Source organism: Poromitra crassiceps (genome assembly GCF_964638095.1).
Source record: "Poromitra crassiceps genome assembly, chromosome: 4".
NCBI lineage: Eukaryota > Metazoa > Chordata > Actinopteri > Beryciformes > Melamphaidae > Poromitra > Poromitra crassiceps.
Window position 1 is genome coordinate 71481527 of NC_139626.1, and position 15528 is coordinate 71497054.

The following is a 15528-nucleotide window of genomic DNA, read 5'->3' on the forward strand; positions in this document are numbered from 1 at the left end:
TCTGGTGACTGGAATCCTGGCGTGTTCCGCCTCCAAATCGAGTGGGATTCAGCGTGTTGTGGCACTCTCCTCGGGAAGAGCCTGCTGACGCAAGGTTAGTGGCTCAGTGGAGCTGGGCAAGCCGCAGGCAGCCATCTTCCTTCGTGTTGCCGAGCGGAGAGTGCAGGCTCTCAGGCGCATGCCATTATCTCTATTGCGGTAATTACAATATTCCTGGATGCGAGTTTTAACGAGCCAGTTACATTTCTTTGCATTCTCAGACATTACCGTTTATTCATTTAGTATGTTCCATACAATTGGCCAGGTTAATAGTTAGTTTATGGGATAGGAATTCTGCCAGATGACAGCCACTAGGCGCCATTTTCTCCTTCATTTGGAAGAGAAAATTATCCTGAAATGAAGATTTGATTGACAGCTGCCATGTCGTGATATGATTGGTTGAAATGGGGTAGAAATTTGGGTAACCCTTTTACCATTTGGGTAACCCTTTATTTTACAGGTACCCTAGTTACATATGAACTATTTGTAATTACACATGAACACCAAATGTAATTACACAGTAATTACCAATAGTTCTAAATTACGTTCATATGTAGTTACATTGTAACAGACCTGTAAAATGGAGTGAGTCTGTTCAACTGTAGTTCATATGTAGTTACATTGTAACAGACCTGTGAAATGGAGTGAGTCTGTTCAACTGTAGTTCATATGTAGTTACATTGTAACATACCTGTAAAGTGGAGTGAGACCGTTCAACTGTAGTTCATATGTAGTTACATGGTACCGGACCTGTAAAGTGGAGTGAGACTGTTCAACTGTAGTTCATATGTAGTTACATGGTACCGGACCTGTAAAGTGGAGTGAGTCTGTTCAACTGTAGTTCATATGTAGTTACATGGTACCGGACCTGTAAAGTGGAGTGAGTCTTTTCAACTGTAGGTCATATGTAGTTACATGGTACCAGACCTGTAAAGAAGCTCCCGGCTGGGAGAGAGATTGCTAAAACCCAGTGGTGGATTCGAACCACTGAACTTCTGATTGCAAAGCAGGTGGCTTTAACCACTCAGCCACAAGGGCTTTCCAAATTTCATGGTGGAGTTTAAGAGGATAACTGTATGTCAGTCAGATGTAGTTGCTGTCACTTCATAGCTTTGTTATTATAGACAGAGACTTGGGGGAAAATATTGATACTTTATTTAGTTGTAGGTATGATTTTGTCCAGAATTCCCATACAAAAATTATAATATAAGTATTGTAGGTATAGAGGTAACAGTGAAACTATAATCAAAATAGGCATTCTACTACATTCTAATTGTTAGCTTATTGTAAATGAGTCATTTCCCCATCAATTTCCCAATTTCTCAATTTGTTGGGGACCCAGTCGAAGCCCCTCAAAGACCCCTTTGGTCACCAGGCCCCCGGATCATCTCTCCCCAAAGTCTATACCCCCCCCAAGTCTATAAATACCCTAATCCTTTTTTTATTTTTTTTATTTTTTCACATTAATCAATATTGCCTGTCTTTCAAGCTACAACTAACAAAGTATCAACATTTTCCCCCAAGTCTATGCTTATAATAACAAAGCTAGGAAGTGACAACTACATCTGACTGACATACAGTTATCCTTCCAAACTCCACTAAGAAAGTTGGAAAGCCCTCGTGACTGAGTGGTTAAAGCCGCCTGCTTTGCAATCTGAAGTTCAGTGGTTCGAATCCACCACTGGCTTTTAGCAATCTCTGTCCCAGGCCAGAGCTTCTTTACAGGTCCGGTGCCATGTAACTACATATTAACTACAGTTAAATAGACTCACTCCACTTTACAGGTCCGGTACCATGTAACTACATATGAACTACAGTTGAATAGACTCACTCCACTTTACATGTCTGTTACAATGTAACTACATAATGAACTACAGTTGAATAGACTCACTCCACTTTACAGGTCCGTTACAATGTAACTACATAATGAACTACAGTTGAATAGACTCACTCCACTTTACAGGTCCGGTACCATGTAACTACATATGAACTACAGTTGAATAGACTCACTCCACTTTACAGGTCTGTTACAATGTAACTACATATGAACTACAGTTGAATAGACTCACTCCACTTTACAGGTCTGTTACCATATAACTACATATGAACTACAGTTGAACAGACTCACTCCATTTTACAGGTCCGTTACAATGTAACTACATATGAACTACAGTTGAACAGACTCACTCCATTTTACAGGTCCATTACAATGTAACTACATATGAACTACAGTTGAACAGACACTCCATTTTACAGGTCTGTTACAATGTAACTACATATGAACATCATTTATAACTATTGGTAATTACTGTGTAATTACATTTGGTGTTCATGTGTAATTACAAATAGTTCATATGTAACTAGGGTACCTGTAAAATAAAGGGTTACCGAAATTTGATAGTACTAGGTGACGTCAGCAAACTGTAGATTACTGTTATGAATGAAATCTGGAAAAATGAACTTTTGATGTGGGAAAAAAAAAAAAAAAAACACGATTTCAGACGGACAAGCCCATCTTTATTGATTACACATCAACACATGCACGGATGGCCACAAACACACACATGCTGACGGTGGCCGGTGAAATTTGTCCTCTGCATTTAACCCATCCTGGCTTGTCCTTTCCTCCGGGGGGCAGGCCAGGAGCAGTGGTCGCTTTTCTCGTACAGCGCCCGGGGACCAACTTCGGATGTTGTCGTCACTGGTCGGATGACGATGACGATCTGATCTTCTGCATGTTTTTAATGGGGGGGGGGGGTTATATACGGAGGAACCCCCCTGGGGGAGCACGGGGAGAACATGCAAACTCCACACAGACAGAAAGGCCCTTACGACGAGATACCCCACCTGGGCAGTGGGCACTGAAGATATGGGGGGGAACACAACCACAGCGCTCACAGTGTCCCAGGCGAGAATCGAACTCAGGACCTTCTGACTGCGAGGCGACAGCTCTACCACTGAGCCACCGTGCCCCAAAAAGTGTGAAAAACTAAAGAAATTAGATTTTTGTGATTTTTTTGGCATACATTATTAACTCATTGAGTGCCAGCCACTTTTGGAGAACGGACGCTCCCAGTGCCAGAGTTTCAGAGCGTTTTCAGTGATTTCTCGAGGCCCACAGAATATTGTGTGATATTACTATGTAAACACTGAACACGCACAAAGAACGATGAGACTCTATTCTATCATCTGCAAAAAAAAGTTTATTGATCCCATTTTCCGTTCTTTAGTTATGAGCCGGAGAAGATAGCTTGATTCATCCAAAAAAAGCAATTTTTTTCTAGAAGCTGAGATAATTGGCCTTTTGTGAAATTAATCATTTCAAGCACATTACTGACTCTGAAGCTAATCTTTTCTAATGTAGTCACACCTCAAAAATAATTTCCTTCAATAAAACAGTTTAGGCCAGGGAATTTTGTTTGGCAGAATAATATTTTTAGCTACAACCAGCAGCGCTGGCCCCTGCGTGCGCTGCTGGTTGCAGCTTCTTGCTGGTTTTGATTTGCTGCTGGTGGGTATCGGATATTCTGGCTTGCGTTTGTCAATCCTGTCCTGCTGCCTGGGTCTGTCTGGGTGTTGTGTGTGTGCTGCTCTGCGTGCCCCCTCCCCCCCCCCCCCCCCGCCCCGCCCCGCCTCGCCTCAACTGCACACTCCTCCTCCTGTCTGTGGTGGCTCTCTGCTGAGTTTGCTGTGCGCACAGTGAAGGGTGCGGAACAGCCAGGCTTTTTTACAGCGTTCCGCGTGTGTTTGTCACCGGCAACGATGCTTCCAGTTGAGAATAATAACTCCACGGTGTGGATGTGCAGATGTGCTGTCGCAACCGACACAGAGCGGCTCAATTGTGGGAGCAGATTGGCTGCTGCAGGCACAGCTGCAGTAACGTGCTTCAGCATATCGATGCATACGGATGCGATGCGATTTCCGTTTCCATAACGACTTCTTCTTTGTTTTTTCCTTGCCTTTCTGTTATGTGGAGAGCACTGTCGCCACCTAAGGGTTCTGTAAAATAGGTTATAGACCTCCAATAGCTACAATAGTTGTACCAGAGATGTATCAGGGATTGATCCACGTCCCACCGTCAAAAAACGCAATTGACGACAACCGTCGTCATTGGCACTCTACGTCAGTATTTGAATTGACGACAGCTGTCGTCATTGGCATTCAATGAGTTAAATAGGTGCACTGCATACCTAGGTATTTCAACTAAAAGAAAAGAAAAGTAATTTTTGGGTTCAGCTGGACTTTAACTATTTCAATTTGCTCACCTTGGAGCGTATGAATACCAAGACTATTGTCAAGACTGCTGAAATGTATCAAAGGCAGTCTGCAGACTGCCTTTGATACATATCCACATAATAATGGGTGTTACAATGCAAAGAGGGGAGGAAAATAGTATTTATATAGACCAGTGATTCCCAAAGTGTGGGCCATGGGGGTAACTGCAAATGGGCCACGAGCGGTCTGCCAACACTCCAGATTTTCATGGGCAATCAAATGGCTGTAGCTGGGTCATTTCTAAAGATACAGTGGAGATCCTGTTATGAGAAGAAACTAGAAGACATAACGCATCCATTGGTAGCAAGCATAATAAGGACATCTGCAGGGTGGCAAGTTGGCTCTCGACTTTCTCCTTTGTTCGGTTCTGGATGTCTTGGCCCTGTGCCTAGCACAAGTGGTTTTTGGACCCCAGTAGGAACCTGCAGCCTCCTCTCAGGGTTGGCGATAAGCCTGTCTGTACCCTGTACTACGAAGCTAGTTTAACAGATCCGCGATAAGTCCCTTTGATCTGGTTTGACTGAACAGGATCAAAGCTATCTAGTACAACGCTGGTTTTCTACTAGGTAAGTGGACCTGGGATCTGCCTGTGCACGCGCACGTTTTTCGCTCGTGCACAGGCGCGCGTCCACGCGAAAGAGGTGCGCTAGCCAATCACATTATGAGCAGCTGAGTTGATCCACGCCCACACCCATTTCCACACCCATTTCCTCGTTCAATGAATGCGCAGTGCATGATCAGAGTTTTAGCGGATATTTAATGTATCCGCGATTTAATGTCAGAATGAAAATCCGCGTTGGATAGTCTGCTGAAGGGCTGTCTAAAGCAGCAGCTTGTATTCACATCAGTCATTTGATTTACTTTGATCAGCGATTTCTGTCTGATACAGCTGCATTGATACAGCAGCAACAAATGTAAATGTGTAATCTCAGTCTATACATTTCCACAATCTGTAAGCCTATTTAGACCATAGATTTAGAAACGCATGCTCAATGAATAATGATCTCTATCACTCATGTGTGTGGTTGCACTGATCGAATAATTCATATATAAAATAGCCTAGTATAAAGCCTAATAGCCTACTATAAAAGAGAAAACTGCTGAACTGAATTGAGACGATGCGGGCATAGTTATCATTGATAAAAACTAGCCTATTTTTGCTCATATATTGGCATACAGCCTACAGGACACAGTTCCAGCTGAAAGATGCAAGAATAGCCTGCATATTTAGTATTGGGGCTATCCATATTTATCCCATATCTATATTATATGTATAGGCTTTTCTGGCATGTAGGAGCCCTCACTCCATTTGAGGGTCCATTCATGATATGCGCCGCGGTGATTAGTGATCATATTTCTCCACGCATCGTTGAGCTGTTAAGACATAAAGTGGTAAGTAGGCTTAATTTAATTATGTAGCCTACAGAGCCACGAATGTTTTGCTTGTTCTATTCTCAGTTGACTGCAATCTATTTTTCATATGGCGATCTTATGAATGGTGAGTGACTCCAGAGAGCCGATTATATGGGTCTCTCATGGATTTTGATCTTATCCTCTGAAGCTAACCTGGTCGCGACCAGGTTAGCTTTGCAGCGTCAGTTGCCATGGTGATTGAAAGTTAACTTGCTTTGTAGTACGGCTAAACCAGGTTTAAACTCAAACTTACTCGGATAAGGCATTAAACTAGCTTCGTAGTACAGGCTACTGGTCTATGGGAGATATCATAATAATAAATAATAATAATACATACGTTGTATATAGCGCTTTTCTGGGGAACTCAAAGACGCTTTACAATACATAGAAAAGTAAGTCTCTAAAGTCTCTAAAGTAAACAAACTAAATAACAAGAACAAATACAGATATAAAACAAATACAAATCAATAGATTGCAGAGATGGAATGGTGGTTAGAGGTAAAAGTCAGATATTGTAGGCTGTTTTGAAGAGGTGGGATTTGAGTTGGGTTTTGAAGGAGGTGAGTGAGTCTGAGTTTCTGATGTTGAGGGGCAGAGAGTTCCAGAGGGTTGGGGCAGCGATGGCAAAGGCTCTGTCCCCCGTGGTGCGGGGGACATAAGCCAAAGTAACATAACCTAAAAGTGACACGTTTCGAAACCGTGAAGCAGCAAAGCTCACTCAAAACTATGAATATAACCCATGTTTTGTGATCAAGGTGCCCTTCTTGACTGGGCAGTTGAGAAGAAATGCTTGTCAAACTGAATCGGCTCCGCCCCCCGTCTGGGCATGTATAGAAGGGCACTGCCCCCATGGCGGAGGGATTCACTTTTTACCAACCCCACTATCGTTGTAGAGATAAAGTAGATCTTCTGTTCATGGCCCGACAGGTCTGTTCCAAAGTGAGATGTTTCTCACGTTGATCACAAAACCTGGGTTATATTCATAACCTGGAGTTTCGCAGTCTGGCTGTGACACACTGGGCAGAGTGCTGGTTACCGCGTGGTGATTTTTCAGTGAAGAACTAAAAATACTTCCTGGATCTCTGTGGAAACAAAGAAAATTATGTCATCCTAACAATAACCCACTTCCTGTTTATAGGGTTTATAAGTCTGTGATCCAGGCCGTCCAGAAGTCAGAGGAGGGACATCCGTTCAAGTAAGTTGCTCACCCACACACGCACGCACACACGCACACACACGCACGCACCATTGACTATAAAATATGGACGTAATGATAGCCCCTCAAAACCTCTTGATCGCCCCCTCGTGGCTGGCTGCAGTATAGGTCATAAGTCCCCTTCCCTCCTTGTTAGTGGATGGGTTATGAGCCGAACTAATTAAAAAAATCAAAGAACAAGTCAAATACATTTTTCCAAAGATGGTTTCTGTAATTTTAGGTAGTTTGTTTTTAATTAGTTACTCGATGATATAAAAAGGGGGCATGACATCATGATTGACAGCCACTCTCAAACCTGTGACAGCTGAAGTGGCATGTCCTGCTGCCTGAATCATAGGATGCAGACTCTGCCTCCAAATTATGTCACACAAGCAAGATGACCACTCGCTGAAACCAGGGGGCGGTTGCACCAGCTGGTCTTATGACTGGTCTTAAGCTAAGTCGGTCGTAACTTTACGACCTAACAGCTACGCCGGTTGCACCAACAGGGCTTAAAGGTGCTCTTATGCTCGAGCAAAGCTTCGTGGGGGTGGGGCCCCACGAGTCTCCGCGAGTCACCGTGCAGACCCCGCGCTGGGGCAGATGCCATTATACTCAGAAAGTGATCAGCATGTATTGTGTGCATTGTACAATGGTGAAAACAGCCCGTGAAAAGTCGCAATGAAACGCTGTGCAGTACTGAGTGCGCTTTCACTCTCAAACGACCGCACATCAGCACATGAAGGACTCACCAAACTTGTTTTTACTGAAAGCCGTTTTTACTACTCAGCCCTGATAGCCTACTACTCTGTGCTGCTTTTAATCTCTCTCAATAATGCTCTCAACACAACACATTTACTTGGTGAAATGACTAAAAACGAACAGTTGCAAATCTAAGTTTATAGCCTACCACATGGGTCAAGAAATGTGGCGAAAACACAGCTCAGTGTTCAGGGCTCAATGGTTTGAATGCGGCCATGTTTGGAGAGAAGCTCGCGCTGTTAGAAAAAAAGTCAGGCACAACGCGAGCGGCCGCTGGAGCTAGCAAATAACCACGCCCAACAAATTTACGTAATTTGACGCGCCCGCCCCTCGCTCCACCCCCGCGCCCTTCACGGCAGGGTGAGCATAATTCAGCCTTAAGCCTTCTCCTCAGTAAGACCGGGCGTAAATATTACGCCTAGCCCAGAGCAGGCGTAAGGTGCAGTATAGATGGTTTTCACCTTGTGTGTTGCGCAATAGCTACAACCCCTGGCTGTATCCATTGATAGTATAAACCGGAAACTGGAGTACGTTATAAACGTTATAAATATAGTCACGTTATAAACAACTAACCAATGCTGGGGGTCCGTATGGAAAGTGGCAATCGAAATGGTTAAAAGTTAAATCAATTTGGTCATTCAGTGGCGTTTTACTGCCATGTAAAGTAACGACAAGTACCGTAACAGTTAGCCGCTAGCATTAGCCACACTATTACAGCCGATTACCCATCAGCAGAGCGTCATTTGACGTCAGCATACTCTTCTAAACAGGTCGTGTGCCGCATTCCAGTGGGCATTCCCGTGCTGTCACATGGAGTTAAGACCAGACGTAAGCCCTGTTGGTGCAACAGGCGTAAGTCCACTCTAAAGACTGGTCTTAACTAAGACCGACATAGGAGTTACGACCAGGCATAGTTAAGACCAGTTTGTGCAACCGGCCCCAGATGTTTAGGTTTCACTTTTCCATAGCGGTAGGAAGCGGAGCCACACCGTCCATCTTTATACAGTCAATGTTTCAGGTGGTCATTCACGCCTCGGTTAAGATGTGCACGACACATTGTGTCTCCACGGTAACGAGACACTGCGATGTGGACATTTTGAACGTTTTTTTTTAAAAGTGAGGGTGTTTTTTTCTCACTCCCTCTGCTGACCTGTCCTCTGCTCCTGCCATGTTTGTCTGGATCGTTAGATTGGATCGTTTATGTCAGGAAAGTATACAAGAAGGAAGACTCATAACATCATACCAATGAATACGTTTACGCACACAATATTCCACTATTATTCGGAAAATGACAATATTCTGAATTTTTCAGGGGTCATGTAAACAGCATGCCCCCTATCTTCCCACAGGCATAAGGCACAAAAACTGGCGTTAAACACAAAAAAACGCGCCTTGCGCCTGCCTCGGGAAGATAGCAACATGGTTTTAGGCCCCGAAATGCGCTTTACGCCAAAGTGGCGCAGTGCCAGAATAGGCCAGAATGGGCGTTTCGGCCTTAAATACCGGCCTAACGATATCTTCCCCCCTGGCGTTAATTTAGCACTTAGCGCTTTCCAAAACCAGGCCTTATTCAGTGCGCCGCGGATATTACTGTGCGTATTTACACACAGCTCTCCTCTGCTGATCTCACACTCTCTCCCCCTCTCTCTCTCTGCCTCTCTCGCGCGTCTCTATCTCTCTCTCTCCCTCTCTCTCGCGTGTCAGACAGGCACAAAGACCGATGGAAAAAAGTTGTTATATCTAGTTTGGAGCCCCTGTCATTCAGAGGCTGTTGAGCCACATGTGAAATCTCCCAGCATGCATTGAGGCTAATACATTTCGACAAGAAATATCAACCAAATCAGCCTAAATTGCCTAAAGTGGTAGATAGAAATAATGTTTATGTTCACACAACATGCAATTCTCGAACATTTCAATATTGGCCAAAATAAAACATAGAAATCCAAACACAACCCTATGTGAAACATTTATGTAATCCAGGTGGTATACTGTATATATCCCCCAGGTGGACTCTGCCCCCCACTGGACATAGAATCAACAAGTTCACTAGGTCTTTGGGCCTAAGTACATGGCTCTCAACTGTCTGTCCCCTGCACAATGTGAACTATATTGACAACTTCAACCTGTTATGGAACCGCAAATACCTCTTTCGTGATAATGGAAAACTCAATAGAGATGGTGTGAGGTTGTTTACTGCCAACCTTATCTACAACATCAATCATCCAACATCTGATAACTCCAGGGCCAGGAATGCGCCCCCCCCCCCCACTCTCCACTATCTCCAACCCTCGCCGCGAGGTCACTCTGCTACCAGACGACACGTCTCATCAACAACAATCCTTGTTGCCACAACTCAAGGTCAGCCGACTAGACGAAACATCCACTGCCATGCACGCTATCTCAGCCCATCCCCCCCCCCCCCCCCCCCCCTTCAGGGCCTCTACACCCCTCCGCCAACTCCCAGTTCATCAACAACCAACCATGATGTCTTCCTTCCAGGATGAAGGACGCTGCCCCCTCCTCCTCCTCTCCTCCTCTCTGCTTCCAGGATGAAGTGGAGGATGCTGCCACCTCCTCCTCCTCTCTGCCCTCCCCTCCCCCCTCCCCCCGACCATTTTCCAGTAGACCGAATGCGCTGGTTAGTGCAGGACTAACACTGGTTCCTCAGTCCCCCTGTCCAGCGGTATTTGGTCCAGCCAGCCCCCTGCTACACCCTCCCCCTCGTTCTACCCCCCCGACCTCAACGCTGGTCCACCCACAGCCCCCTCCCTTACATCAGCCCCTACCCCAAGTGCCAACCCCAAACCTGGCCCCCCACAGTCCCCTCCCTTACTGCCTCCTACCTGCTCCCCGCCCCCCGGACCCACCCTCTCTCCACCACGCTCTACCCCAAACCTGGCCCCCCCACAGTCCCCTCCCGTACATCCCCCTCAACCACCTCCCTTACTGCCTCCTACCTGCTCCCCCCCCCCACCCTCTCTCCACCACGCTCCCTGCCCCTCCCCCAAGAGCAGTCCCCCAAGCATCGACACGCCCCACCCCCGCCTGTCCAAGAGCCCCTCCAATCTGCCCCCCCTCGGTGGTCCAAGTCTGCTCTCAGCTGGTCCACAAGCGTCGACCAGCCCCCCCACCACCCCGGCCTGTTCCGACAGGTCCCACAGCAGTCTAGCATTGAAACTGTCTACGTCGTAAATACTGACTTCCATTCGATTCCTGTCTTGATTTCATACAGACATAATACTTTCCCCTCAACACGATCTGTCTCTAAATCAGACTTAATCTCCATTCCCCTTGTAAAGCAAACGATACAAGTTCCAGGCTCTAAAAATATTAAAGCCGCACTCCTTAATGTTAGATCGCTGTCAAATAAATCTCTCCTCATCAGTGATCTGATTACCAGTTATAATCTGGATTTAATGTTCCTCACCGAAACCTGGCTCGATATGAATAACAGAGTGGCTGTTCTGTCCGAATCAGCATCGCCTAATTATAGCTTCATTGACACTCCCAGAGCTGATAAGGGGGGGGGTAGCGATTGTCTTTTCTGATATGTTTCAATGTAAGCAGGTAACATTTGGAGACTTCTCATCGTCCGAATACCTTGCTGCTATTCTGAAATGCTCATCAACTACTGTTTTACTGCTGAATATTTATAGAGCACCAAAATACAAATATAATTTGCTGATCTACTCTCCTTAATTTTCATGGAACATGACTGTATATCTATTGCTGGGGATTTCAATATTCATATTGATAACCCGAATGATAATTTTGCCAAAGAACTGAATATCTTACTTGACACGTTTGATCTGTCTCAACATGTTTCAGGGCCTACTCACAACCGAGGCCATACCCTGGATTTAGTTATTACTAGGGGCTTTAAGTCCTCTTCTGTGTTGACTATTGATGTTGCATTGTCTGACCATCTTTGCATCTTTTTTGAAATGGAAATCTCCCCTGAGATCATTAATAGGTCACAAACCGTTCAAAGACGAGACATTAATGCAGGCACCAGCGCGCTGTTTATGGAGACATTTTCTTTATCTCCTCCCACATCAGCTTCTGTCAATGACATTCTCGATAACTTCAATTCAACAATCCTGAATGCTATTGATAGCATGGCGCCTGTTAGGTTAAAAATGCTGTCTGGCAAGATTAAAGCACCCTGGCGAAATTCTGCATCCGTTAGATGCAAAAAGAAAGATTGCAGGAAAGCTGAGCATAAATGGCGGAAAACTAATCTTCATATTCACTATGATATTTACAAAGAAAGCCTTCACTCCTACAACCTCGAACTGAAAAGGTTGAGACAATCGTTCTTTTACGATATCATTAACAAAAATGTGAACAATGCACGCACTCTATTTGCCACAGTTGATAGACTGATTAACCCGCCTCCCTGTGTAGCACCTGAGTTTCTCTCTACTGTCAAATGTAATGAGTTTGCTGCCTTTTTTACGGACAAAATTATTAATATCAGGCAGGCTATTAGTGGCTCCACACCAAGAAATGCTGTGACATCATCCTACCCGCAGATCCCTAGCTCGATAAATTTGTCCCAGTTCAGCGTTATCGACCACAACATCTTAGAGGAAACTGTGCAAGGCCTTAAATCATCTTTGTGCTGTCTTGATACCCTCCCAACAAGCTTTTTTAAAAGCTTTTATAACTGTCTGTCGTCGGACCTATTGCAAATAGTTAATAGATCCCTTTTGACCGGCACTTTTCCTGAGTCCCTGAAAACTGCAGTTATTAAACCCCTACTAAAAAAGCGTAGCCTTGATGCATCGGTAATCAGTAACTACAGACCAATATCTAATCTCCCCTTTATAGCCAAAATAATTGAAAAGGTTGTTTACCTACAACTCAATAGATTCCTAACCTCAAATGATCTCCTAGATCAGGGATGTCAAACTCAATTTCACCCCGGGCCACATCAGCATTATGGTTGCCCTCAAAGGGCCGGTTGTAAATGTAACACGATATAAATGCATCTAGCCTAGGTGTTATAATATTTCATAATTGCCTCCGATTCGCTTATTATTGTTTTTTAGTAATAAATTAATACTTAATAACTAGCTCTGAAAGCAGAATTATAGGGAAAACAATGGCAAACAGATAGCTAGTAGCCTACAACTATTATTCCATTTAACAATAGCTATTTTAAGCCATATTCCGAAGAATTGTATTGCGTAAATTGTATTCTTTGCTAGCTCACATAGAATCATTGTGCCAGTGCATTGATCAAATAAATAACTGGATGTGCCAGAATTTCCTACAGCTAAACAAAGGCAAAACAGAGGTGATCGTCTTTGGTCCCAAAGAACAAAGGCTTAAAATCACTGCACACCTTGAGTCTCGATCCCTGAAGCCTAAGGATCAAGTCAAAAATCTTGGCGTTATTATTGAATCCGATCTCAACTTTAACTCCCACATTAAGTCAATCAGAAAATCAGCTTTTTATCATCTTAAAAATATAGCAAGAATTAGGGGCTACATGTCCAGACAGGATCTAGAAAAACTAATTCACGACTTCATCTATAGTAGGTTAGACTACTGCAATAGCCTTTTCTCTGGTCTCCAAAAAAGAACTTAGGCAACTTCAGCTCATTCAGAATGCTGCTGCTAGAGTTCTAACGAAGAATAAGAAAGCTGATCATATCACTCCAGTTCTTAAGTCCTTACACTGGTTGCCAGTGTGTCATAGAATAGATTTTAAAACACTGTTATTAGTCTATAAATCACTTAATGGCCTAGGCCCAAAATACATAGCTGAATTGCTCCGACGCTACGATCCGTCTAGACCTCTTAGGTCAGCAGGGTCCACCTTATTAACTGTAGGATCAAATCAAATCATGGGAAGGCCGCATTTACCCACTATGCTTCTGCTAGCTGGAACAAATTGCCTGAAGACCTCAGATCTGCCCCAAATTTACTTACTTTTAAAAATAGACTAAAGACTTTTATGTTTACCGTCGCTTTTAACTGCTGACAGCTGTTTCTCAATCACTATTATACAATTGGTTTTAAAACATAGATGATTGCAATTACTGCTAAAAGCTGCAGGTCTGGGGGATGGTTCCGTAATACGGATATACTCACAAGAGGGTGAGGTGATGCGTCAGGATGGACGCACGCATAAGGGGAGCTTAAAAGAGGACACCGTACCCAGACCTGAGTTTTATGTGTGTGTAGTCATGTTTCTTATATAGTATGTCGGGGGACTAAATATAGATAAATTGATTTATTCTATTTTGCAAACCCAATGAGTCCTCTATAAGTTTTTAGCTCTTTTTGCAACTGCTGCGCCTGTTGCTTAATGCACTTTTTATACTATTTTTAAAAGTTTTGTTGTGATGCTTTTAAATGTCCATTTTATTCTCTTCTTTTATTCTTTTATTTTCCTGTCAACCATTTTATGTGAAGCACTTTGAATTGCCTCTGTGTATGAAATGTGCTATACAAATAAACTTGACTTGACTTGACTTGACTATATCCCTCGCAGATTTAACGTGATTTAGATGAGTGACAGCCGTAACACGGTTCTACTGTGATGTCCTACTGTGATGTCCGCTCCAATAAGACTTAGCTTACTTCACATTTACTTTTACAATAAAAACACATTTATGCAATGACTTCACATAATGTAGGCTATATTTATGTGCATCATCCTACCTGTGCAGCAGGGGACAAGAAAGGGTAGCGAGAGAAAACGATATCATTCTGGACAAACTTTCACCAATCTAATCTCATCATGACATAGGGATAGGCTATATTTTTCTAGCCGATGCGTTTAGAACATTCTTTTCACTTTGATCTTGCTATAGTGTAGCATATTTACATGCTTGCAGTATTTAAACTGCAGTGAGATTGGTTTGAGAAGCATAATAATGGAATAATATAGGAGATAGCCGGGGAGGGGATGGAAGAGGGAGGGGGGAGCTCAGAGCTCAGAGCTCAAATCAGTCCATAACAAGCTAACAAGTTTTACGGCCGGGGTGTTAACTTGTGCTTGTGCAACATGAAACTGCATGGTTTTGAATGGAGTTTGGTTAAATGAAAGGTTTGGTTAACCAGACAACAGAAGACTCACTTAATCTGTCTCCACTGCACTTAGTCACATTTACCTTTTATTGATACGCCAACTTGTCAACCTCCCCCAAGCGTAAAAACTTGTTTCCAATATTTTGCAGTGTTTCCACTCTCCTCTCTCTCTATCTCCTCCTCTCCTCCCGTCAGGTCTCTGTTGGAGCGGGACATCTCTCTCTCCTCGGAGTCTTTCCGGCTGCTCTCAGATCAGTTTCTGCTCTGTCTGAACTGCTTGAGTGCTCACATCAGGAGGCTGCTGCTGGTGGAGGACCTGGTCGACTCTCTGAAGGTGGGACCACAACACAAACCAACCAATCAACCAATCAATCAATCAATCAATCACTCAATGAATCAATCAATCGAGTACCACAGGAATCAGTCCAGAAGACCTGGATGGCCTGGCTCTTACGTGTAAAAGTCAATGGGATTTTTGTATGGGGATTTTGGTGAAACTAGGAATAGGCTCGCCCGCTGCGTGGCCTCGCCTGCCCTATTGGCACGCGCACAGGTGTGTTTCTTGCCTTCTTTTTTCTCCTAATACACATTTGAAACTGATTTGCTGGTGTGGTCTGAATTTATTGCATTGCTTCATTCACTTGCATTGATTGAATGACTCATTTTGCATTTAATGTGTTTTGTGTATGAAAATAACCCGGGTTAAGAGTTCATGTGTTTGTTTTTTTAGATGGAACCTTTATGGGGTTTTGACAATGACAAAAGACTTGACTGGTCAAACGGCTACAGTGAGTTTGTGT

General features: G+C 43.9%; 1 protein-coding gene across 1 annotated transcript in view; it reads left to right on the forward strand.

Annotated features, from left to right (window-relative positions):
- The window catches only part of LOC310775931 (reticulon-3-B-like), a gene marked incomplete at both ends in the record, with an annotated part of 57807 nt that overhangs the window by 8617 nt on the left and 33662 nt on the right, over positions 1-15528 (forward strand). Inside the window, 2 exons of the mRNA XM_083636053.1 lie at positions 6866-6922; positions 14924-15062. Of these exons, the coding sequence (XP_083492179.1) occupies positions 6866-6922; positions 14924-15062 (196 nt within the window). The remainder of the gene's footprint in view (positions 1-6865; positions 6923-14923; positions 15063-15528) is intronic.